At 42.4% G+C, this 27,954-nt stretch overlaps 1 protein-coding gene across 2 annotated transcripts in view; it reads right to left on the reverse strand.

The window, feature by feature from the left end:
• Window positions 1-3,623: 3,623 nt before the first annotated feature.
• Window positions 3,624-27,954, reverse strand: part of draxina (dorsal inhibitory axon guidance protein a) — a 55,124-nt gene continuing 30,793 nt past the window's right edge. For both annotated transcript variants that reach the window (XM_081358647.1, XM_081358646.1), the window contains exons 4-7: window positions 15,948-16,068; window positions 15,595-15,687; window positions 14,524-14,613; window positions 3,624-6,375 (exon numbers count right to left, since the gene is read on the reverse strand). In XM_081358647.1, coding sequence (XP_081214773.1) covers window positions 6,263-6,375; window positions 14,524-14,613; window positions 15,595-15,687; window positions 15,948-16,068 — 417 coding nt within the window. In that variant the 3' untranslated portion in view covers window positions 3,624-6,262. The remainder of the gene's footprint in view (window positions 6,376-14,523; window positions 14,614-15,594; window positions 15,688-15,947; window positions 16,069-27,954) is intronic.

The following is a 27,954-nucleotide window of genomic DNA, read 5'->3' on the forward strand; positions in this document are numbered from 1 at the left end:
ATAAAGAAATAACAAGCATGAATAAAAACTTTAAACACATTAAAAGTTATTTTGCACAAAACTTAAACTTATGGTCATGCTTTGTTAAAAAGTATGGTTTTATTACTGTGTACTTTGTGCTTTCTTGCATTTTCTGCTCATATTTTACTCTTTTGTACGCTTGTGATGTTTTTCTCTTCGCTCTTCTTTCTATGTTCTGCGCTTGCTCTTCCAAAGGTTGCAGTTCGAGTTTCATGTAAATTAGGGCGGGCTTAAGCGTCACCATTGGTCCACTAGTTCTAGATTGACAGATACTCCTCTAGCCAATCAATCGAAGAGGGGAGTTGACGTCACACCAATGCGACTCGTGGCTACTGATGCTTACTTGTTATACAGGGGAAGACGACCATCAACAGGACACCTTTAAACTGCATGTGTGCCTGCAACTCAAACTGTTGCCGGTATACGTATACCTGGCAATATGGTATAGTTAAATTCGTCATCCTAACAACGACCTGTTACAGTTTTGCCTGTCTGATGATCCATCACCTCTAATGCACTTGACCTGGCACCGCGAGCGTCGATCTTCTCCGAGCAGCCACCACCTACTGGCCGTTTTACTTTCATATTTAATCAATAACAAGGATGTGTAATGTCGGTCCTGGGTGCAGAGTTTAGCTCCTCCAACCCTAATCAAACACACCTGAACCAGCTAATCATCGTCTTTAGGATATTTAAGACAGGTGAGGTTTTTAATCGGAGTTGACGCTAAACTCTGCAGGACAGCGGCACTCTAGAAACAACGTTACCTATCGCTGATGGAGATGTTGCTGTATTCAAATTTGAAGCTATATTTAAAACATTAATTCTAAAGTAATATGCAATTATGTAGCTATGTAAGTAAACACAGTAAGTTTGTAATAAATCACTGTATTAAATTCAACTGGTCAATCTTCTCTGTAACACAATCATTTTCAATAATCTTGTCAAATTTGGCGAGGTTAATAAAAAAAAGGTAGGCAATGCGTAGCGGCGACAGGTCAAAGTCCTAAAGTCTTCAGACAATGGCCGTTTTTAACTTAGTTTTTGCAACGAATTGTAGTGTTTCATAATTGCAGGATGTTTCGCTTACAGCAGCCTTAACATATTGACATCATGAGCCAAGTAATATTGTTTAACACCAATTACCAGTGTGCACATTAACATTCTCATGTATCTCAAAAAAAATGAATTTAATTATTTATGTCCAGAGTTCAGATAGCTTTACTGCTTGAAAGTCTTTGTAAAGTTAAATTGAACTGCCGTCTTCCCTTGTAAGTGTAGCCCTCCTGAAAAGGAGTATAATGATTAAAGAAAAATGAAATAAAAGAGAGTGCAGCAGTGCTTCTTTGTTGTTATATTTACTCAGAATGAAGTGCTTCACGGGCGCGCACCACCCACTGAAGTGTGCGGTGACATATTTTTTTTACAGTCTATGGCGGTGACGCAATCACGCTGGTATGCCAAGCGAAAATAATTAATTTAATAAATGCACATATCAAAGCACAAATAAGAAATTGAACAGTATATAAAAGTATTAGAAAAATAACATTTTAGTATATTATAATGGAATTGAAGAAATTGTACAAACATAAACAGCTTGTACCACGAGTCGCATTAGTGTGACGTCAACTCCCCTTTCCGATTGATTGGCTAGAGGAGTATCTGTCAATCTAGAACTAGTGGACCAATGGTGACGCTTAAGCCCGCCCTAATTTACATGAAACTCGAACTGCAACATTTGGAAGAGCAAGCGCAGAACAAGAAGAGCGAAGAGAAAAACATCACAAGCGTACAAAAGAGTAAAATATGAGCAGAAAATGCAAGAAAGCACAAAGTACACAGTAATAAAACCATACTTTTTAACAAAGCATGACCATAAGTTTAAGTTTTGTGCAAAATAACTTTTAATGTGTTTAAAGTTTTTATTCATGCTTGTTATTTCTTTATTCACGCTTAGGCTATTATATTTTGATCCGTGACCACGTTGTTTGCCATTCTGATCATTTTGCATTCTTTTTTTCAGTTTGTGCAATATATTTTTACATGTGTTTTTAAATTTTTGATTCACGCTTATTATTATTTTATACGCAACCGCTATATATTTGGCGGGAATTTGATCCCATAGTCATCACTCTGCTGCAGAATTTCAATGGCATCAACATTGATTCCGGGTGAAAATATTAGATCTAGAGTATGATTACGACAATGAGTAGGTCCTGACACGTGTTGTCTAACTCCAATAGAGTTAAGAATGTCTTTAAATGCCAATCCCAATGCATCTTTTTCGTTATCTACATGTATATTAAAATCACCAACAATTATGACTTTATCTGCAACCAGTACTAACTCTGATAGAAAGTCAGAAAATTCTTTGATAAAGTCTGTATGGTGCCCTGGTGGCCTGTATACAGTAGCCAGCACAAATCTCAAATGTGATTTATCATTTACACTATATATACACTATATAGTATATACACTATGATGCTATATTAAGCATCAACACTTCAAACTAATTATATTTGAAACTACATTTCTTAGTAATTCTAAAAAATATGACTATAAATTACAGCAGGGAGGTGTTGCTGAGGTTTAGCCAGTCTGTCTGCTTCCTGACCTGAGCCCCAATTCATGCTTGAGCTCTAAGACAATGTGCTATATTACACTATACAATATTACTAGAGAGAAGAGCAGCTTTGCCAGAGCAAATAACAGTGCCTGACATCGTACTTGCGAGTTCACACACCTCTTTAACATTAATTTTAGTGATCTCCGACTGGCGGAGTCGAACATCATTAGTGCCGACGTGAATAATAATCTTAAAAAATTTACGATTAGCATTAGCCTTACACTTAAATGTGTAACTAAGCATATATTTATTACCAATGCACTTATAGTGTAGCCTGGCAAGCCAGACCTACATCAAGATGTATTGATAACAAATACATTATGACATCTACATCATATAACCAGCTTCATAGTACAACACAGGTCACAATAAAAGTTTACCCTGGCTGCGAAATACATTTTGCTGCCGCTAGGGTGCGTCTAGATTTCTAGGCTACTTATAGTGCACTTTTTAGAAATATGTTAAAAGTATGCTTCTTTTTAGCATATTTCTTAAAAGTATAATTAAGCATTTATTACCAATGTACTTCTAGTGCACTTGTTAGAAATGTATTAGAAGTATTCTTGTGTTTAGCATATTTCTTAAAAGTATAATTAAGCATGTATTACCAATGTATTTCTAGTATAGGCCTACTTTTTTAGAAATATATTAAAATGCAATTCAGTGTATTTTTAATGCACTTCAAATAAGCATTTTGGGAATACAAATGTATTATAAACATACTACTTGAATTTCAAGTATATTTTTAATACATTTAATACCATGTCTTTTTCACCTAGGTAGCCTAGATGTTGTCTTTGCAAATCACATTTTCAAATCACACAGTATAGAAAGGTTGTAAGGAAACTTATAGAAAAGGTGGTAAGAACAGATTGTTGTGGTGACCTAAATATTTGCAATAACATGTACAATATATCACAGTCGGCTATTGTCTTAGAACATCTGTGATGAAAAAAAAAATACTGTTAGTATCTTTGTGTCCTTAGTGAAGTTTATTTCTGCCATTTCAGTTAAAAATAATTAACAATTTGTGGAGCTTGAGAAATCTCAAGATGAAAACAAGCGATAACCAATAAGACTTTACAAAGACTAAAGCATCTAAAGCCTCATAAACATAAATGTCTATTAATCAGTTAAATCAAGACAGTGATGGGACGCAGAGGTGTTTCAGACCATAAAGAAGCTCAGTTATTTAAAATGACAACCTATCCATCTCTCCCCTCTGTCCATCTCTATCTCTCTCTCCCATATAGGTAACAATCACTCATTCAACCTTCTTTCTTTCTGTCAGAACACAGTCAACATCTCTAAAGAAAGCTGTTTGGTATAGGAATAAATAAAGTATACATTATAAATAAACCAAGCAAATCCACATTAATTTGAATACAAGAGTAGCAGTAGTTATTTATAGTATAGTGTCACATTAGAAAGCAGTAGAAAAAGCCAGTCATTCAGACACAAATTAATCTGTACAAATTTAACAAGTAACTTTTGACAAAAAGCAGGGTTTAGGCAAAATTCATAATTTAAGAATTGGCGTCTTTTCAAGTCATTAGTGTAAGCTTTGAAATTAAAGTGGATACAGTCATGGATATTGAATTGGATTTTGAATGACAGAAAGAGAAACTGACTGAATTGCAATTCAAAGAAATTCAAAGTTTTACGACACAACATAAATAACAGCATCATCAGTTTAATCACTATTCTTCCACTATATACTTATGCTAATTTAATCTCTGATATGCATAATACATTCTCTAATTAGACATATTTCTCTAAACTAAATTATATTGTTTCCCCTCTAACCCAGGCTCACTGGAAATAAGTGCATGTGTTGCCATTTTTGTTAAATGAAATAACTTACACACTATACCCTGGATAGTGTTTAAAAAATGCATTTGCTGAAGCAACCATGTCATTTTAGTTTGCTCTTTTTATTGTGACCTGTGTTGTACTATGAAGCTGGTTATATGATGTAGATGTCATATTGTATTTGTTTTTAAATGATGCACTATGGTAAAAGCGTTTTGAAATTTATAATACTGTTTATTAATAGATAATCTGCCTTCGTAATCATCATTTATGTGAAAAGGAGCAAAAGTTGTTGCCGTTTTACTGTTTCTATTGTTCATTTCAGCTGGAAACTAAAGTAAATTGTATCTAGGTATGTTGGAGTTTTGTAGGTAGAGGCACATATTTCTAAAAAGCCAAGGTCGTTCACTTCTGTAAAACAAATCTTTATTTTGCCACCCAGCATCACAAAAATTCACCACACTGTTTTCAGATAATTAAAAAATAAATCAATAAATAAATACTGGCCAAATTTTAATCTATTAATTCTGTAACCTATTGAGCTGTAACTACTGTACACACATGTTAATAAAGTGGTCTCAAACTCTGCAGAGTTTAGCTCCAATAATGATGCTTGCTTCCAGTTGATGCTTGGAAGTTTCTAGTAATCCTGCATACCTTGATTAGCTCCAGAAACTGAGTTTGAGGCCTCTGTGTTAAAAAGCGATAAACGTGCAGACAATTCAATGGTCCATTAGTTGGCTTGATTAATTCCATAGTCCAAAAAAGTAATTTGATAACATTTGATTAAATGACCAATTGCAGACAAATTTCAATAGGCGGCATTTCAAAATTGCCTTATTAATATCTTTAGTGTTTCTAAAAAAAATACGGGCGAAATTCTACTTCCTGTCTCAAATTCCAATTCTGTATCCTGATTTCTCAATTCCTCCTTATAAGCCATTCTAAATTTAATTCTGAATGGGGCACAACCTTGACAGGTTAGTACAGCAAAGGTACATTTGAAAAACAGATAGCTCCGGTTCATGATGCTGATTGGTCATTAGCCATGTTTTATATACGATGAAGCATGGCTATGACGCTTCATTGAACAGATTGGTGTTTCGGTACAATATCAGTCGATCAATATACTGTCAAAACTGTTCCATGTATGATGTATTTCAGCAAAAGTAACTATTTTCTGTTTCAGAAAGTTATACTTTCATTGAGTTATACTGTTGAATGGAATTTAGGCAAACTTGTGCTGTGCTGCGAACAGGTCTGGTTTAAATTAAAAGGTTGAAAACCAACTTTTTTTAATGCTGAGAGATCAGTGTTTGAGAAAATATCTTATTGTGTTAAAAATAAAAGACAGCGCATGTAAACAGTTCCTAGTTCCTTGTTTTTATTTGAGCTCCATTAGATGAGGCATTACATCTAGAAATATTTTCTTGCTTTTTTACTGTCACTGTCATTTAACGGTGGAAGGATGGAATTTAATGATTTTCCTTAAAAAAAAATGTATATAATATTTTGTTGGGGTGGTAATCATTTTAAAAAAGCAATAAGGTAGCCTACTGAAGGTGTGCAGTATTTTGAATACAGTCACGGATGAAGGGGTTGCAGGCACTCTGCTTCGCGTCATGCCTAACAGCGCCTTTCAGTCGTGACTGTATTCACAATAAGGCATGGCCTCTTGCAACCTTATTGCTTATACTGTGGGTTGAGTTAAAGCAAGCTTTGATGGATGTTTAACTTTGGCCCACATTCTTAAGGCTCAGTCCATTATCAGTCATGGGGCATGAGGATACATCTCTTTATATGTCAGATGGTGATGAAGGCCCCTTGGTTGCTGTTGGCTGATTCTGGCTCCACACAGCGGCCACGTCTTCGAGTCACCCGCCTCTTGCGGTGGAACTTGGCATAACAACGCAGACCTAAAGAATTTACATTTATTCATTTAGCAAAATTTTTCATCCAAAATTACTTACAAATAAATGTATTCTTTGATTGAATAAGGAAGTCAAGATGTTTTTAATTGAATAATGAGAAATAATTTCCAGGTCACATTTTACTATCACTACCTATCTATCACCTGATATCTGGCACTATCTGACACCTGATTTGCTTGTGCGAGTATTGCAAGAGTTTTTCTATGAAGAACCCTGCAAATCGGGACCTGTTGCAGCTGAGGCGAGGAGAAAACTGAGATCATGCGGCTCTCAGATGGAGCTTGCAGAGGAATTCAAGAAAGGTATGGCTTTTTCTTCTTCTTCTGTAGCTGATGAGGGCGAGCTGCTGGATGAGGATGTGTTATGCTCACATCTTCTGATCCGGCAGTGAGTGCGCTCCTGGCTTCAAGCCAAGAAGAGCAGGATGTGGTTGTTGAGGACGATGATGTTTTTGAATCCTCACAGCCTGACCGCCCCACGTCCAGGACCAGGGTCAGTTGCCACACATCCACTTTATCTTCATGCAAAGCACAGTTTATGGTAATGGTTATTGACTGTTAACACAACAGTTCACGGGAAAGATCTATTAACAGATAAACAAATGCATGGACACTGACTTAACCATTTCTCATAGTGTTTGGTCTCTATCTGTTCCATTCAATGCCTTAATGATTTAAAAAAGAGGTTTGGTAAAGAAATGTGCATGTGTAAAATATAAGACTGTTTTAATACTGTACTTTATAATATGCAAATGAGTTCCACAGTAGGGTCAGCAACACCGTGGCTAATTCAGGCACCATTGGCCAATCACAATCCAGGATTGGAAAGGCACCAGATTTCAATCTCCTCCTCATCAGAATGGGATAAATGTCCCCCTGGTAGACACACCCTTGTTCTGCGTTTCCAACTCAATGGGAAAGGAGACACTTACAGACAAACCATGTCTTGAGTTTCTTTTATATAGCTTTCAGCTGCACACTAGCTGCAAAAGGGCCCCGGCATTGAGGGACCTCATCTGACCCTTATGGCTCCTCCTGCAGCGCAGCCCAGTCCACAAAGGACCTCTGCATCAGCAGACATTGCCTTTCCCACACACCTATCTACCTCCTACCTCAGTGGTGCAGCCAGCCTGCAATGGACCCTGTGAAAATTCAACAGACCCAGCTGCCCAGTCCACTCTGTAAGGTCCCTCTTGGCTCAACTGAAGTTCAGCATCCTCCAGGCCAGCATGGCAATGACTCCTGGATCGCAAATCTGCGCCCTTCCCATTGTATGCAACCCGCATTACCAGTGGAAGATGTCTCTACTGCCGGACTAAAAAATCACTGTCATATGTGACTTGAGTAGAAATCACATCACCATGGAGAGGCTTCTCTGGTTGAACCTGGCAGACATCGGGAGAAAGAGAGAAACTTTCTCCTTGATGCACCAGTTTCGCCCTCTGAGCTCTTCGACACATCTGTTGAGACAGTGGCCAGGAATTTCAAAGAGGCCAATATATCTATATATAAGACCTATATATAAGACCTCTATACCACGCCGGTCCAGGTCACCGCCCCAAGCCTCTAAAGAGGCCTGGCCTGTCTTGGTCTGAGGTCTGAGGTAAGCGTCGCCAATTGCACTCCTCCGCCTCACAGGAGTAAAATGAAGAGAAGGCGAGATGTAAGAAAAAAGAAAACAGGATTTGAGGGAAGTAATCTAGAGCAGACACACCCAGCATTCTCGGGATGCAGAGGCCAACATCTGCCTCCTTCCTTTTTTCCCCTAAGTGTTGCTAGGTCTCCTCTTGTCACACCTCCACTTATCAGGGGTGTATCCCCTGTGGTGACAGGCAGGATATATTTTTAATCCTTGGTCATATTCTGCTCAAGGTATTCTTTGAATACCAGGCTCTGAGCTAAGCTGCCCAATGTAGCCAGGGTTTCTGGCCCTAGGGAATAGAGTCACGACGACTGCAGGTGCGTACCTCTAGGACAGGGAACTGTGACTCCGGATCAGTGCCATTGAAGTCATTGACTAATGTCAGCCATATGGCACTCATTCTTTCAGCATGGCAGAGTACTGTAGGTATTTGTTTCCAATTAGCGTCCTAGGATGCAGTGAGTTCCCATTCGAAAGAAAAAGTATTGGGTAATGAATGTAACCTTGGTTCCCTTTCGTTGTCACTCCGAGTTACGTCGGATGACGACGAATGGGGTTTCGCTTAGAAATCCTATCATCTTCGAGTATATAAAACGAGCCAATGGCAATGAAATGCCATGGGTCTGCGGAATTTGCATAGCGTAACTCCGCCCCACCCTGGGGGTATATAAGGAAGTGCGCTGGCAACATGCAGATATGTTTTTCGCTTCGGAGCCAAGTTGATGTACTTCACTCCACAGCCAATCCTGAGATTCATCTCTTCATTTCTCTTCAAGACGAGCCTCTCTCCAAGTGTTGGTGTGACAGCGAGTTCCAGTGAGTGCACATTCCCTGCTTATCTGTGCAGTGATTTGCCAGTGTTTGTGTGTTCTCTCCCTGGTCGCTTCAGCATTTGTGGAGAAATCTCCTTTCTAAAAGAGCTTGCACGTGGCACGTCTTTTTAAAGATGCTTCGCCCGTGCACTTCTGGTTGCGGTCTATTTGTTTCTGACTCTGATGGGCACAATCGCTGTCTTGTGTGTCTGGGCTTAGAGCACGCTTAGGCAGCGTTTGTGGATGAGTCATGTTCCCATTGCGGGAACATGCCCATCGCACGGTTACGGTCGAGACTCAATGACCTTCATGGTAGAGTCCCCTCATCCGCACCCCGATCTACGGGCTCCGCGAGAGCTAGTACTTCGGCTGGCGGCCAGGGTGACCTGAGGATTACGGTGTGGGACAAAGCGCCGACTATTCCACGCTCCACACCGTCCTCTAGTGCCGTGCAACCCGCGAGTGGTTCAAATGAGCCCGCAGTACAGTCCTCTGACTTGCCGCGGGTCTCATTTGGCGCTCCAGAGGAAGATTCAATGTCGATCGCTGCATCACAGGGTGGGCAAGAGTCCTTGGGAAGTGAGGATTCGGCTGTGCTGTCACCTTCGGGTGTGCCAGCATTGCTGAGTCTGATCCCGAGATGACTGCCATGCTTTCCCGGGCAGCCGCAGCCATTGGGCTTGAGTGGTCCCCGCCACCTGGTCCGGTACGCTCGCGGCTGGATGATTGGTTTTTGGGTGCCGCCGCTGATCCTCGTCAGCGCGCGTCCCCAATGCCTTTCTTCCCGGACGTGCATGAGGAGGTCACGAGGTCCTGGAAGGCACCATTGTCTTCTCGTGATCGCTCGGCGACCTCCTCCGCCCTGCCTCCTCTCGATCAGGTGGCCGCCAAAGGGTACACTGGGGTTCCCCAGGTTGAACGCTCTGTTGCGATGCAGCTGTGTCCTCAGAGTGCTTCTTCCCGTGGTGACCCAAAGCACCCCTCCAAAGCCTGTAGGTTCTCTTCCACGCTTGTGGCGAAGGCCTATTGAGCTGCGGGGCTGGCGGCCTCCTCACTGCATGCCATGGCGACACTCCAGGTCTACCAGGCCCAGATGTTGCGTGACATCCACGAGGGGAGGACTGACCCAGCGCTCTTTGATGAGCTGCGTGCCGCCACCGACCTTGCTCTCCGAGCGATGAAGGTGACCGCACGCTCCCTGGGTCAGGTGATGTCCACTTGCGTGGTCCAGGAGAGACATCTGTGGCTCAACCTGGCTGATATGCGTGAGGCCGAGCGGACCCGGTTCCTCGACACTCCCATATCCCAGGCTGGCCTCTTCGGCGGAGCGGTTGAGGACTTTTCCCAGCAGTTCTCGACCGCCCAGAAGCAGACTGAGGCTCTCAGACATGTCCTGCCCCCGACGGCCAGCTGCTGCCTCCACCCAGCCGTCGGCACAGGTGCCTCAGTCTGCTCGCCGCCGAGGGCGCCCTTCTACGGCTCCCGCCCCTCCCGCACAGCCCCAGGACGCGGGTCCTCCCCTGGCCTCCTCTGGCAGGACGCGGCTAATGACCGTGCCCCCGCACCGGGCCGCTATGCCACCCACGCCTGGGCCGGTCATTCCGCCTCGCTGCACCACCGAGGGTACGTCTGTGGTCCGTATGACCCCGCTGGTACAGTTCCTGGAAGCCTGGTTAGAGCTTCCCAGGCTGTCCCGCTGGGTCGCGAGGACCATCAGGCTCGGCTACGCGATTCAGTTCGCGCGGTCTCCTCCCCGCTTCAGGGGAGTCTGCTTCACTATGGTCGGTGGCAATGCCCCGGTTATGAGAGCGGAGGTCGCTACCTTACTGGCGAAGGGTGCGATCGAGACTGTCCCTCCAGCCGAAATGAGGTCCGGCTTTTACAGCCCTTACTTCATTGTACCGAAGAAATCCGGTGGGTTACGGCCAATCCTCGACTTGCGCGCCTTGAACCGCTCCCTTCACAGGATGCCGTTCAAGATGCTCACGGCCAAGCGCATTTTCGAGTGCATACGGCCGCAGGATTGGTTTGCAGCGATCGACCTGAAGGACGCCTACTTTCATGTCTCCATTCTTCCTCGACACAGACCGTTTCTACGGTTTGCTTTCGAGGGGCAGGCATACCAGTACGCGGTTCTCCCTTTCGGGCTAGCCCTGTCTCCTCGCGTCTTTACGAAGGTCGTCGAGGCAGCCCTTGTTCCCCTTCGGGAACACGGGGTTCGCATCCTGAACTATCTCGACGACTGGCTGATCCTAGCTCACTCTCGAGACCAGGTTTGCGAACACAGGTACCTTGTGCTCCGGCACCTAGCTCGTCTGGGCCTTCGGGTCAACTGGGAGAAGAGCAAACTCTGCCCCGTGCAGGGGATCTCTTTTCTCGGTATGGAGATCGACTCGGTCGCCATGTGCGCGCAGCTTACGAGCGAGCGCGCGCAATCACTGCTGACTTGCCTTCGTCAGTTCGAGGGCAAGAGTGTGGTCCCACTGAAACTATTTCAGAGGCTCCTGGGGCATATGGCATCCGCAGCGGCTGTCACGCCGCTCGGGTTGCTTCATATGAGACCACTTCAGCTTTGGCTTCGCGATCGAGTCCCGAGGTGGGCATGGCACCACGGCACGCTCCGAGTTCCAGTGACTCCGACCTGCCGTCAGACCTTCACCCCGTGGTCGAACCTCCGTTTTCTTCGGGCTGGAGTGCCCTTGGAACGAGTGTCCAGGCATGTTGTTGTGTCAACAGATGCCTCCACCACGGGCTGGGGCGCCATGTGCAATGGACATGCGGCCGCGGGCTCCTGGACAGGACCCCAGCGCCTTTGGCATGTCAATTGCCTCGAGTTGTTGGCTGTACGTCTTGCCCTGCACCGCTTCCATGCGTTGCTCAGGGGTCAACACGTACTGGTCCGATCGGACAATACCGCGACTGTAGCGTACATCAACCGTCAAGGTGGTCTGCGCTCCCGCCATATGTCACAACTCGCCCGCCACCTCCTCATATGGAGTCAGAAGCATCTGAGGTCGCTTCGTGCCATTTATATCCCGGGAGACCTGAACCAGGCGGCCGACGAGCTGTCTCGGCTTCGGCCTCTCGCTGGAGATTGGCGACTCCATCCCCAGACGGTTCAGCTGATTTGGGATCAGTTCGGGGACGCACAGGTAGACCTGTTTGCCTCCCACGACTCGTCCCACTGCGACCTGTATTATTCCCTGACCGAGGGCACGCTCGGCACGGATGCACTGGCGCACAGCTGGCCGCGGGGCCTCCGCAAGTATGCGTTTCCCCCAGTGAGCCTTCTTGCGCAGATCTTGCGCAAGATCAGGGAGGACGAGGAGCAGGTAATTTTGGTTGCCCCGTATTGGCCCAACCGCACCTGGTTCTCAGAACTAGTACTCCTCGCGACAGCACCTCCCTGGCCAATTCCTCTGAGGAAGGACCTGCTTTCTCAGGGACGGGGCACCTTATGGCACCCTCGTCCCGATCTTTGGAACCTCCACGTGTGGCTCCTGGACGGGATGAGACAGGTTTGAGTACCCTACCACCAGCGGTGGTGGCTACCATCACTTCCGCTAGAGCATTGTCCACGAGACATGCCTATGCGTTGAAGTGGAACCTCTTCGTCAACTGGTGTTCTTCTAAAAATCTAGAACCCACGAAATGCCCCATCAGTGTCGTGCTTTCCTTCCTGCAAGAAGGGTTGGAGCGTAGGCTGTCTCCCTCCACCCTGAAAGTGTATGTTGCCGCACATCACGACGCAGTTGATGGTAAGTCCTTAGGAAAGCACGACCTGATCGTCAGGTTCCTGAGGGGAGCCAGGAGACTGAATCCTCCTCGTCCTCCCCTCGTACCCTCTTGGGACCTCTCAGTGGTTTTAACTGCCCTACAGAGTGCTCCCTTTGAGCCTCTGCAATCAGTGGAGCTTAAGTTCCTGTCAATGAAGACAGCGCTCCTGGTTGCATTGGCCTCCATCAAGAGGGTAGGGGACCTGCAGGCATTTTCGGTTGACGAAGCGTGCCTGGAATTCGGACCGGCTAACTCTCACGTGATCCTGAGACCCCGGCCTGGATATGTGCCCAAGGTTCCCACCACACCCTTTCGAGACCAGGTGGTGAACCTGCAAGCGTTGCCTTTGGAGGAGGCAGACCCAGCCTTGGCACTGCTCTGTCCAGTACGCGCACTCCATGCTTACGTAGACAGAACGCAGTGTTTCAGGACCTCAGACCAGCTCTTTGTCTGTCATGGTGGGAAGCTGAAGGGAAAGGCTCTCTCCAAGCAAAGGTTGTCTCACTGGATAGTGGACGCCATTGCTTTGGCATACCAGCAGCAAGGTCGACATGCCCCCTTGGTGTGACGGCCCACTCCACCCGGAGTGTGGCATCCTCTTGGGCTCTAGCGCATGGCGCCTCGCTAACAGACATCTGCAGAGCTGCAGGCTGGGCGACACCTAACACATTCGCGAGATTCTATAATCTCCGAGTGGAGCCAGTTTCTTCTCATGTACTCGCTTCAACTAGCCGGTAAGAGATTCTGCTCAGGTGTCTTCGCTTGCTCGCCATTCCTCTCCACAGACGGGATACGTGCGATATTTTCCTCAGGTGAGCCTAATAAGCCCTGAGTCTCCTCCAGCACTGATGACGTCAGCGCCAGAGTTATGCCACCGGCAGCTTTCGCGCTTGGCTAGGTGCCTCCATGTGCATGGTTCCCCTCCGGGCGACCCCCACATGTGTATTCCACTGTAAGCCTCTTTGAGCATGTGTCTTTCCCTTGGCAAGCCACCTTGCCACCCCTGGGGTTGAAATATTCCACCTGCGGCTGGACACCCCAGTGTTATTCCGTATGCAGCCCTTCGGGGTCATATGTGTATTCCAAGTCCCCCCCTTCGGGTTGGGCATGATTGCATATTTCCACTGGATATGCTTCCCAGTGTACCTTGGTATTCCTGTGTTAAGTAGGACTCCTTCGTCCGTGCTAGTCTCACGACAGGGAGCTCAGACTTACGCAGGGCACTGGAAGACAGTCGAGAGGTGGCGTGATTACACTGGGAACCCCATTCGTCGTCATCCGACGTAACTCGTTACGTCTCCCTGCCACTTCCGCTGTACCGCTGGAACGCCTGAGTTCAGTCTCGGCTCCTCAGCGAAGACATATCTGCATGTTGCCAGCGCACTTCCTTATATACCCCCAGGGTGGAGCGGAGTTACGCTATGCAAATTCCGCAGACCCATGGCATTTCATTGTCATTGGCTCGTTTTATATACTCGAAGATGATAGGATTTCTAAGCGAAACCCCATTCGTCGTCATCCGACGTAACGTCTCCGTTCCCTACTCAGGGAACGAGGGTTACATCTGTAACCGAGACGTTCCATGAGAATGGTAATGAGACACTGCTTCTCATTGCCATGCTTCAGGCATGTCTGCCCACGTCTCCTTCAGAAAAAACGTGGATGACGTGTACTACAGGCGCCATTTTATACTCTGGTCACACTAGTAGTGACATCATAGGCTGTCGCTGGTCAATGTTATTGACATGTGCTTCAGACACCTGTCATGCCAGAGGCATTTCACAGAGGTGAAATGTGACTTGGACATATTCCTGATGGGTTTTGTGAGATCCCTTTTTATACTTTTTCGTATCTCTCTAGAATGTTAATTTGCCTCTAAGAAAACCATAAAAGTCATACCCACCTTCCTCACACATGCAGTCATCATAACACTTGTTGTTTAGACCATGGTTGTGAGGTTTGCACTCATGTTCTCTGAGGTCACAACAAGAACCTGATCACAATGAGATAAACCACAAAAGTAAACACTGGCAAGTATTTTCTAGTATGTTTTGCTAATGAATATCAATTAAATCATTTGCTGAAAACATTAAAATTGTGTAATCTACTCACCCTTATAGAATTTTAAATTATACTGTGGAACACAGAAGGTGAATTTTTGAGGAAAACAAACTTTTTAACAGAGGGGCTATTATTGTCTTTTGTTCATAAATTTGGCGTATCCCAAAACCATAGTTGCAACGAACATTTGCGAACAACATCTACAGGGCATTGAAGGTACTATATCTTGTGCATTTTGCCATTACTCACCCAAACTTGTCAACAAGGCTACTTTACGCAAATGCATGAGCAGGTATTTGCTAAATTACAGGAGTTTCATATATGAGATGAGGACATGGCTGCAGCTGGGGATGAGGCTGAAACCAGCATGTCCGGTAAGAGTAGGCTTTGACGAATGAGTAAAAGTCTTAAGAATTTTTAAAATCAGATTCTCTGACTTTTAATTCGTATTGGAATTCGTTACTTGTAACTTGTAATGGAGTCATTTTTGCTGTAAGGTATCTGTACTTTTACTCAAGTATGGTTTTCAGGTACACAACACTACACCTCTGGAAAAAAGAGTATCTTTTGTGTTCCACAGGAAAAAAAAATAGTAAACATACTGGTTTGTAAAAACATGATGACAAGTAAATAATGGCATTTGTCATGTTTGAGTGAGCTATTCCTTTGATCAGTGCTTGTCACACCAGTTTTGAGGACCCTCCACCATGAAACATTTTGGATATCTCCCTCATCTAACATCTTATTCACCAGCTCATCAGTAGAGACTGCGAGAATTAAATTGGGTGTGTCTGACGTCGAAGACATTCAAATGTGCAGTGGTGGGTGGGGTCGTCCTCAGAACTGGTTTGAGAAGCACTGCCTTTGAGAATGGTATTATAATGGTATTAAACAATTATAGGGGTGCACTGACCAGGAAGGCAGTCAAGATGATGGTCACATGGTTCAATGACTTCCGAATCAAGCGTTGTGTTCCCATTGCTCTTATTTTTGCTGCGGCGTTTATCTTTATAGGTGGAAACAGACACAGGCTTCCTATGAAATCTTTTATTCAGAAATCAGCTGTGAGTTTGCAAATTATTTAGGCACAGAGGTTTAAATATCTGGGAGAACTATCAAATCTTATAATCAAATATTTATCCTGATTGTTGAATATATATTGGTCTTAACAGTCCAAGAATAAATAAAAAAACTACTGTTGGAAACAAATCTGATGGACAATAAAATAACTGTTGTTGTTTAGACCTTGTGAATGTGCTTTCATACCTTTTCTTTTGTTGGATGGCCAAGTGTCTGCAGGCTTCATATCTTCATAATCAGTCCAGTCAAAGAGCGTCATGTCCAGAGTGGGCAACACCTCCCCTTGAACCTTCCCTCGACCAGACTTCTGAATAAGACAGATTTAAAACATGGTTTTAAACAGGTTTATTCTGGGTGATCAAATTGACATCACTTTCTAGCAAGGTGCTAATTCAAAACCTGTGATATGACAACTTTGCATTAATTTGCATTACAGGACAACTATGAAAAAACTAGGCATATACTATTCATTGGACCAAAACCCTGCATATATAGTATGTTATGTTACTTCATCTTCTATAATTAAAGATCTAGGTGAAGATAGATAGATCTAAAGATCTTACATTAGGCAGCAAATTGCTTTTTGAAAATAATACTTTCTATTTTACCAAAACTTCTTCTTCCACCTTATGCCAAACTATGGTAAGTGTTATCTGTTTTTGATGCAGAAAAGCTAGTTCATGCTTTTTTTTATCTCAAGACTAGATTATTGTAATGCACTACAAGCTGGCTGCCCTGAATCCTCCATAAACAAGCTCGAGACTCTAGACTGGCTAACTGTTAAATTAAATGGCTTAGCTCATTTGAATTTAACCAATCTTCCATTACACTACAACACGATATCAAAGCCCACTCAAGAAGGGAGAGCTTATTTGCATTTGGCTCCTAAATTCTGGCATAGTCTGAGAACCTCTTTAGTGGGGTTAATAGAGACCTGCACAAGTTCCATTTTGGGTTTGGGATAAATCCCATCATATAGAAACTCTTTCACCTAGATATCATCATATAGAGACTGTGTCTGTTCCCCGAATTAGGAAATACAAAAAACTCTCAAACCCATTTAACGGTAAAATTTTTATCAGTGTTAAACAAATAAAAAATAGATATAATACAGATGAACAAATGATAAAGCTCGGATTGCTGAATATTCAATCCCTTACTTCAAAAGCACTTATTGTTAATGATATGATTACAGATTATAACCTAGATGTGTTGTGTCTGACAGAAACCTGGCTAAAACCAGACAATTACATTACTTTAAATGAGTCATGAGTTATAAAATCGAGCCACATCTAAAAGGAAAATGGGGTGGTGTTGCTGTAATCTATAGTAATATCTTCAGAATTACTGAGAAGTCTAGTTTCAAATATAATTCTTTTGAAGTGTCTGTGCTTAATGTCACACTCAAGTGTAATCAAGTGTAAATGATAAATCGCGCTTTACATTTGTGCTAGCTACTGTATACAGGCCACAAGGGCACCATACAGACTTTATCAAAGAATTTGCTGATTTTTTTATCGGAGTTAGTACTGGCTGCAGATAAAGTCCTCATTGTTGGTGATTTTAATATACATGTAGATAACGAAAAAGATGCATTGCGATTGGCATTTGGACATTCTGAACTCTATTGGAGTTAGACAACACATGTCAGGACTCACTCATTGTCATAATCATACTTTAGATCTAATGTTGTCACGTGGAATCAATGTTAATTCCGTTGAAATTCTGCAGCAGAGCGATGACATCTCAGATCATTATCTAGTCTTGTGTATACTCCATTTAGCCAAGGTTGCAAAGCCGACTCTGTGTTACAAATATGTTAGAACTATCACTTCTGCCACTAAAGATTGCTTTATTAATAATATTCCTGATCAGTTTTATATCCTCAGCATCCCAGATAGCTTAGAAGAACTCAGTTGCGACAGAAACTTTTGACTCTCTTTTCCAGCACTTTAGACACAGTTGCTCCTTTGCGTTTAAAGAAAATAGTCCAACGCCGTGGTACAACGAGCACACTCAGGCCCTTAAGAGAGCAGCCAGAAAAATGGAGTGCAACTGGAAGAAAACAAAACTAGACATTTTTCGAATTTCGTGGAGAGAGAGCCCGTTTGCATACAGAAAAACTTTAAAAACTGCTAGATCTGCTTATTTTTCGAATCTCTTATAAGAAAACAAATACAACCCTAGGGGCCCTATCTTGCACCCAGCGCAATTGACTTACACCGAAGCATGTATCATTCCTATTTTGCACCCGACGCACAGCAGACTTTTCCCTCCACAGACGCACGTCGGTAAATTAGGGAATGAACTTGCGCTCTGGGGGCGGTTCAGCGAAAAGAGGAGGCGTGTTCCCGGTGCAAACGTTCCCTTGTGCTATTTTGCAGTTCCAGAAAACAATTCCGCCACAGACCAGGAAAAAACTAGTCTTAAGTCAGTGGCACGTTTTCAGTGGAGCGTTCAGATGCTATTTTAAGGGTGCATGCTTGGCCATAATGTAGTGTGTGCACAACGTGCATACACTTTGCTTCTCTCATCTACCCAGACGCAGCAGTTGACATTTTCGCAAACCATACATAATTACAAGGAAAAATATTCCACACGAGGGAAATCATTGTGGTGTCCATGAAAATGTGAAACAATAGGCATAAATCTAGCTTACACATTTACCCAAATTATTATACGCATGTTTAACCGAAGCTTATTTGGATGGGTTTCTCCCATCCCCATACAATGTCACCTCTCTGTCTTTTACGCCCCTGGCGAGAACGTCGGTCTCCTCGGCTGTGAACCACTCCTGGCGTGCGCCTGGCAAATCCACCGTTATAATACAGTAGCAATCTGCCATGGAACAAGCGCACCTGCTCTTAAAGGGAATGTGAGATGATGCTCTGATTGGTTTATTTCACGCCCAAACCACACCTATGAGTAATGTAGCTACTTCAGACCAACCCATTTTAGATTTGCGTCGGGCGCAAGAGTCATTTATCCCGCCGGTATAATAGCAACAGCGCCTGAGATCCGTCCACAAAGTTACTTGCGTTTCGCGTTTGATACTTGCGTTTCAGATCGTTAAAATAGGGCCCAAGGTATTTATTTGACACAGTGGCTAAATTAACAAGAAATAAAGCTTCTACTTCTGAAGTTTCGAAAAGAGCATAGCAGTAATGACTTTATGAACTTCTTTACTTACAAAATTGATAATATTAGAGAGAAAATTAAACCTATGCAACCATCTACTACAGTATCGCATCAGGCAGTGCATTGTAGTGTCCCTGAGGAAAAATTCCATTCATTCGTTGCAATAGGAGAGAGAAGAATTGTCTAAACTCGTTATATCATCTAATTCAACAACATGTATGTTAGACCATATACCGACTAAGCTACTGAAAGAAATGCTTCCAGAGGTCATAGATACTCTTCTTAATATCATTAATTCATCTGTGTCACTAGGATATGTACCGAAAACTTTTAAGCTGGCTATTATAAAACCTCATTACAAAAAACGCAACTTGATCCTAGAAAATTAGTCCAATTACAGGCCGATCTCAAATCTACCCTTTTTGTCAAAGATACTAGAAAAAGCAATATCCTCGCAACTATGTTCATTTTTAGAAAGAAATGGTATCTGCAAGGATTTCCAGTCAGGATTTAGACTACTATAGTACTGGGACTGCTCTCATTAGAGTTACAAATGATTTGCTTTTATCATCTGATCGTGATTGTATCTCTCTATTAGTGTTACTCGATCTTAGTGCTGCATTTGACACTATCGACCACAACATTCTTTTAAATAGACTCGAAAATAATGTTGGCATTTGTGGAATTGCATTAGCATGGTTTAAATCATATCTGACCGTTATCAGTTTGTAGCAGTAAATGAAGAAATGTCTTATCGATCACAAGTTCAGTATGGAGTACCAAAAGGCTCAGCACTAGGACCGTTGCTGTTCACTCTGTACATGCTACCCTAGGGAGATATCATTAGGAAACATGGAATTAGCTTTCACTGTTATGCTGACGATACTCAGCTGTATATTTCTTCAAAACCTAACGAAACTTACCAATTCACAAAACTAACGGAATGCATAGCTGATATAAAAAATTGGATGACTAGTAATTTCCTACTTCTAAATTCTGAAAAAACAGAGATTCTAATTATTGGACAAAAAACTTCCACACGTAATAACCTAGAATACTGTCTAGCACTTGATGGCTGCTCTGTTAAGTCTTCGTCGTCGGTTAGGAACCTGGGTGTGCTCTTTGATACCAATCTTTCATTTGAAAGTCGCGTGTCTAGTATCTGTAAAACCGCATTTTTCCATCTTAAAAATATATCTAAATTACGCCATATGCACTCATTGACAAATGCGGAACAATTAGTCCATGCGTTCATGACATCAAGGCTAGATTATTGTAATGCTCTACTGGGTGGTTGCCCTGCACGCTTAATAAACAAACTACAGCTAGTTCAAAACGCAGCAGCTCGAGTTCTTACCAGAACCAGGAAGTATGACCATATTAGCCCAGTTCTGTCAACACTACATTGGCTGCCTATTAAACATTGCATAAATTTTTAAATATTGCTGATTACTTACAAAGCACTAAATGGTTTAGCTCCGCAGTACTTAAGCGAGCTCTTAATGCATTATAGTCCTTCACGTCTATTGCGATCTAAAAATTTCGGCCAGTTGATAATACCTAGAATATCAAAATCGACTGCTGGCGGTAGATCCTTTTCCTATTTAGCACCAAAACTTTGGAACAGTCTTCCTAACATTGTCCGGGAAGCAGACACACTCTGTCAGTTCAAAGCTAGATTAAAGACACATCTCTTTGACCAAGCATTCACATAATACATTATAGACTTCTATAATTCAATGTTAGGCTGCATAGATTAGGTCAGCCGGAACCGGGAACACTTCCCATAAATCCTGATGTACTCGTTACATCATAAGAATGGCATCTACGCTAATTTTAGTGTCTTTGTTTATCCCAAGGTTTTCCCGCAGCCTGCCGGATCCAGGCCGTATCCAGATCTGACGAAGGACCTTCGCCTGGACCCGATGACAACGCAGTGCTGAAGTGCCAACTAGTTTCTCCCTATGGAGGATCCCTTTACCACTCTACAGATAAAGCGTTGTCGGGAAAATTCGTTTCGCGTACCTACCCCGAAGTGACAAAATAAAATAAAATTCTGTATCAAAATTTATAAGAAAAGACCAGTACTTTGTTTAGACTTGGTTTGTAGGGAATTACAAACCTGCGCACATATATTCAAACGCACATAACTATAGAACCAATTCTTAATGCGCATGTGAACGCCATCAGCGTTTCTAACAGGTTCGCGTTTAAAGTCTGTGTAGAGAGAATGGTGTCCTCTTCAGTGGCGCCTCCATGGGGGGGCCAGGGGGGGCCACGGCCACCCCCAAAATGACACTGGCCACCCCATTGGCCCCCCCAACCAGAAAGAGTGGAGTTTTTAGTATAGTGATTTTATTTTATAAATTAACATAGACATTAATGAAACACTATATTAAAAATTTAAAATAATAAACTTGTATTATATGAACTGTATAATACGCTCTCAACCCCTCCCCCTCTTTACGTGCATTGCGGCAACTTCGCGCACTTACACGTGCAGCCGCAAGCCGCAATACCGCGAATCATGCAGCACATGGTTCGTTCAAGTTCAGGAGGATCAAGCAGCAACGCAGGAGAGGAAACTTATAATGTAAGTAAAACTTGGTTTTCGTATGTCATATAAAAATTCTGTCATTAATTGCTCACATTCGTGTCATTTCTAAACGTGTAAGACCTCCGTTCATCTTCAGAATGCAAATTAAGACAGCAGAGTATGACGTTCAAGGCCCAGAAAAGATCCTAGATGATCGAAAAAGTAGTCTATGTGACATCAGTGGTTAAACTGTAATTTTACGAAGGTACGAGAATACTTGCGCAAATAAAACAAAAATAACAGCTTTATTCCACATTTTCATCTCTGTCTGCGTCACTTGCATGTGTTGGTGGTGGCGCTGACCGACTCGATAGATTTCATACAGCGTGAGTCTTTCAATTAAATTTAAACAGCTTTATTGGCATGACAGAAGCACATTTTGCATTGCCAAAGCATACATAGGCATGGAGAACATATAGCAGAGTCTTTTTCTCCTTGTGTAAACAAGGCACGGCTCATGTGTTCAATGTCATAACGCCTTATCTGGGTCGGCACCGTGTATATGCAAATATCTTGGTCCACGCTCCAGTCCAGTCGGTGGCGCCGGCGTTAATGCACCTGTAAGCTGCTTGCCAACAAATCACGAAAGCAACAGCCCCGGCGGTGCCACACGCGTGCGTCATGGTGCGTCACGCACGCTTCCACAAGTGACGCAGAAGAGATGAAAATGTGGAATAAAGCTGTTATTTTCTTTGATCATCTTGATACTTTTCTGGGCCTTGAACGTAGTAGTACCCTTGCTGTCTATGGGAGGGTCAGCTCTCGGATTTCATCAAAAATATCTTAATTTGTGTTCCAAAGATAAACGAAGGTCTTAAGGGTTTGGAACAACATGAGGATGAATATTTAATGACTGATTTTTTATTTTTGGGTTAATTAACCCTTAATATTACTCCATCAATTTGTCTATAAATTATTGCAGATTTGGGTAACATTTAATGCACTGTCATTTGCTCTAAGGTTACAAATGTAGAACAGTTAGTCAGTGTTTCCCATTAATTTATTAGACTATTGTGACAAATACTATTTTATTAATGTATGTCTAAACAACAGAAACAGAAAATATGCTATTTAAACTCTGACTGGATATTTTCACACAAATATAGGGTTTATGATGATTAATCAAAATGAAGAGGAAGGCAGTCGACATATCCACCTTCTTCAGCAAAAGGTCCATACATTCTGAGAAAGATGATGAGGCAGTTAGGATGGAGGACCAAGTCCAAGAGAGTACAGAATGCAACAGACAGCAGCTGGAAGAGACGGACAGACAGCAGCTGGAAGAGACGGACATCCAAGAGACGGACAGACAGCAGCTGGAAGAGACGGACAGACAAGAGACGGACAGACAGCAGCTGGAAGAGACGGACAGACAGCAGCTGGAAGAGACGGACATACAAGAGACGGACAGACAGCAGCTGGAAGAGACGGACAGACAAGAGACGGACAGACAGCAGCTGGAAGAGACGGACAGACAAGAGACGGACAGACAGCAGCTGGAAGAGATGGACAAACAAGAGACGGACAGACAGCAGCTGGAAGAGATGGACAGACAAGAGACGGACAGACAGCAGCTGGAAGAGACGGACAGACAAGAGACGGACAGACAGCAGCTGGAAGAGACGGACAGACAAGAGACGGACAGACAGCAGCTGGAAGAGACGGACAGACAAGAGACGGACAGACAGCAGCTGGAAGAGACGGACAGACAAGAGACGGACAGACAGCAGCTGGAAGAGATGGACAAACAAGAGACGGACAGACAGCAGCTGGAAGAGATGGACAGACAAGAGACGGACAGACAGCAGCTGGAAGAGATGGACAGACAAGAGACGGACAGACAGCAGCTGGAAGAGACGGACAGACAAGAGACGGACAGACAGCAGCTGGAAGAGACGGACAGACAAGAGACGGACAGACAGCAGCTGGAAGAGATGGACAAACAAGAGACGGACAGACAGCAGCTGGAAGAGACGGACAGACAAGAGACGGACAGACAGCAGCTGGAAGAGACGGACAGACAAGAGACGGACAGACAGCAGCTGGAAGAGACGGACAGACAAGAGACGGACAGACAGCAGCTGGAAGAGATGGACAAACAAGAGACGGACAGACAGCAGCTGGAAGAGATGGACAGACAAGAGACGGACAGACAGCAGCTGGAAGAGACGGACAGACAAGAGACGGACAGACAGCAGCTGGAAGAGACAACTGCACACACAGACTGTGACCCATCAGGTACGGACTGCTGTGCTGCACTCACTAACAGCACACTTAGCAAATATTCCTGAAGGTGTTTAGGCTTTTCTCAGGGGACCTTAACACATGTCCAAGGGAGTCTTAAAATAATTTTATATTTTTTTCAAATGAATTAAAAACAAGTAAAAATAAGGATATTTGTTAGCATTTGGCTTTTTATGACATTTTGAGTAGAAATTGTAATTGGGCCTTGAATTTAAAAAGATTGGTAAGCACTACTTTATTTAGACTTTAAAATTGTTCATATCATTTGTAAATATTTTAAGTAAACTGGGGAGATGTATCTGTCTAAAACATAAGCATTAAATAAATCATATAATGAATGATCATATACTTAACGAATTGCACTATTAATGCTGCTTTTTGCTTCATTATAGATATATCAAAATCAAGAGATGAGGATCCTAAACAGCCCCATCTAAAGATCTTTCCAAGAACTGCCCAGGGGGATAGAAGACGCTGTTTTAAAGCAGAATGGTTTAAGACTCACAAATGGCTTGAATACTCTCAAAGTAAGGACTCTGCTTACTGCTACGCCTGCAGACACTTCTGTCTTCCAAAATCTGGTGATTCAGTCTTTACATCTGTTGAGGGTTTTCGAAACTGGAAAAAGGCCCCTTACAAAGACGGAGGGTTTGCAGCGCACACAAAATCAGAATCTCACATCAATGCAATGCTAGCATGGACAGAGTATAAAAGATCAGTTACAACCAGCTCTTCTCTGCTGAACTCTTTAAGTAATGAATACGATAAACTGGTCAAGGCAAATCGTGAATATATAAAGACAGTTGCTGAGGTACTGCTACTTACAGCAACACAGAATATAGCTCAGCGAGGCCACAGAGATACGGATGGTAATAAGGGTAATTTCCTTGCTATAATGGAATTGATCGCTAAACATGATGAAACGGTTAAAAGAAAGATGTCAAAACAACACAATGCAACTTACACAGGTCACGGGACACAAAATGACATTTTGGATTGTCTTGCTGAAATGGTCCGTTCATCTATAATAAGGGAGGTTAAAGAGAGTGAATGCTTTAGTGTAATGGTTGATGAAACAAAAGACGTGAGTAAGAAAGAGCAAATGTCGATGGTCTTAAGATATTACTACAGCGGCACAGTACATGAAAGCTTACTACATTTTGAGGCTGCGCAACACTTGGATGCTGCGGCTCTAACAGACAAAATCATTCAAAAGCTTCAGCTTTATGGCCTTGATTACAAACATAATTTAGTAGGCCAAGCATACGACGGTGCCTCAGTAATGAGTGGGAAAAACTCTGGGGTACAAGCACGGATTAGAAAGGAAGCTCCTTTGGCATTCTATGTGCACTGCAATGCGCATTGCCTAAATCTTGTACTTGTGGACACTGTTAAAACAGTCCCTGATGCGCATTGTTTCTTTTCACTGCTTCAAAAGCTGTATGTCTTTATATCAGGGTCTTACGTCCACCAAAAGTGGTTAGATGTTCAGAAGCAAATGTATGAGGGGCCACCTCGTGAAATGCAACGACTATCAGACACTCGATGGGCTTGTAGATATTTTGCCTGTAAAACTGTGAAAGACAGACTACCGGTACTTGAGTACTTGAAGAAATTTCACAGGAATCCAATGGAGAGAGGGCTGTTGAGGCACGTGGTATATTAGCTCAAATTGATTTAAAATTTGTTGGACTGCTCGTAATCTTCACTCAAGTTTTTGGAGATGCAACACTTGTCTGATGTTTTACAGTCCCCACAACTTAACCTTAGCACTGCCATTGCCCTTGTTGGTTCTCTTATTGAGACTTTTACTGACTACAGAGAGAGATCACACTTTGAGCAGATCTGGGACAATAGTATGAATCTTGCCCAACAGTGCAACATTTCACCTTTAACTCCAAAGCGTGAAGTAAAAGTCAGCTCCAGACTAGATGGACATTGGGTTACCTCTCCAATAGTAAAAAGACAAATGGAAATGGACAAAGACACCTTTCATACATCCACATTTATACCTGTCCTTGATGTTCTGCTCTGTGAATTAAAGAGAAGATTTTCTAAAGACAACTGTGACACGCTGATTGGAATACAGGCTGTAAACCCTTCCAGCCCAACATTCTGTGATCAAGATGCTATTTCTGTGTTTGCCTCGAAAATACAACTGCAGCGTTGATGACCTGAAATATGAAGTTCCTCAGATAAAAAGACTAATTATGAGAAAGAAGAAAAATGGATTAAAAACACCAGAAAATCTACTGGAAATGACAGTGTTTATTGAGCCTTTTAAAGAGGTGTTTAATGAGTTTTTTTAAATTGCACTTGCATTGCCTGTCAGCACAGCAGCTTGTGAGCGTAGTTTTTCTGTACTTAAGCGAACTAAGACCTACCTAAGAAGCACCATGAGTGATGAAAGACTGAGTAATTTAGGAATTCTGAGTGTAGAATCAGAAAGAGCACGGGCCATTAACCTGGAAGATTTTGTTGATATATTTGCAAGAAGACATTGAAACAGGAGAATAAAGCTGTTTTGATTTTGAGCGAATACAGGCAAAGACAACTGTGACTACAGACAAAGGAAATGGATAATAGACAAAGTAGCAAATGTGCTGTTATGGTTAGGGCTGTTAGGGCTTTATTATATATATATATATATATATATATATATATATATATATATATATATATATATATATATATATATATATATATATATATATATATATATATTAGGTTGTTGCATATATAAAATGCATTTACATAACCTATGCCTTCTTACACCCTATGCACACAACTCAATATGAATTAGTATATCTTCTTACTCTGCTTTTATATTCTTAAATAATATTCTAAAATATTATTTTATAATTAGTAATTGTAGTATAAATATGTGACTAAGAATGCAATATAACTTGTAAAAAGTTTCTTTGTTAACTGTAAAATGTCTATGGTTAGTTTTCTTTCAACTTTTTACATTGTATTACATTTGCAGCAGTGCAACAATTGTTTTAATAAAGTGATGAGTTAACAATCTACGCTTTCTTGTTTACTTTTATTCTCTGTTGAAATGAATGAGCACTCCAAATAAACAGGCTACTTCCAGTTAAATTGCACAGCAACATTTTTTTTTGCTCTATGAATAGTAGTACTGAAGTTTTGAAGACTATAACGTTATATGCTTGAAAAGTAATGAAAACGGCAAACTTTTTGTCTGCCATTAGATTTAGGCATGCAACAGTATTGTGCCACCCTAACATTTTTGCTGGCCCCTTTCGGCCACCCTATGAAAAAAATCCTGGAGGCGCCACTGGTCCTCTTAGCTGCCCCTAATTTAATAACAAATGATCGTTGCGACGGAAGCGAATCAATCAAAACTAACTTTAGATGGAAAATAACTTTATTAAAGAACCACTATAAAGCCAAAACAATCTCTATTTACTTAAATTATACGTTTATCTCTGTAAAGCTCCTTTGAAACAATCTACATTGTTAAAAGCGCTATATAAATGAAGATGACTTGACTTGACTTGATCTTTTAAAGTATGAAGATCTCACACCCACTGGAGGTGACTGAGCCAATAAGAAGTTGTGGAAACTTTAAGACTCTTTGGTGTTTGGGGCATTTGCATATGTAATTTGATAGGGTGTTTAAGAGAAGAACCTTCAAGATTCTAATAATGCGACTGTGTCACAGAGTTAGCTATATGTAATGTAAATAAACAAATAGGGAATGAAAATTGGAGTTCTTAGATACTAAACATGCTACACATTCTACATGGTACACAATTCTGTGACATTAAGAGTTTGAATTAATATATAGCCCAAACCCTATAAAAGGAAAATCATGAGATGGGAAAGTTGAATACATGTTTATACATGTATATTTCTCAATTGGTTATATATAGAATAGGATTAAAAGGGTTTATTTGTCCTTTTTCAATGAGAATTAAGTGAGAGTCACAACTCTCTGTAAATTCCTTACAGTTATTCTTATCAGTCTTCCGGTGTCCTGTAACCAGGCACCTGGTTCTGCCTGTGTGTTAGCTTCATTTGGGATGCTAGTTGCAGTTTTCAGAAGATGGTTCACACATCGAACTCCTAACACAGTTTGTTGGGATATTGGGTTTGCCAGATTTTTCATTAAATATAAAGAATAATTTGTGTGTGTCTGATTGGTCCAGATGCTACATTAGCCAAAAATAAGTTCTTATTTATTTACCA

The sequence above is a fragment of the Scardinius erythrophthalmus genome (assembly GCF_964197995.2).
Source record: "Scardinius erythrophthalmus genome assembly, chromosome: 25".
Taxonomy (NCBI): Eukaryota; Metazoa; Chordata; class Actinopteri; order Cypriniformes; family Leuciscidae; genus Scardinius; species Scardinius erythrophthalmus.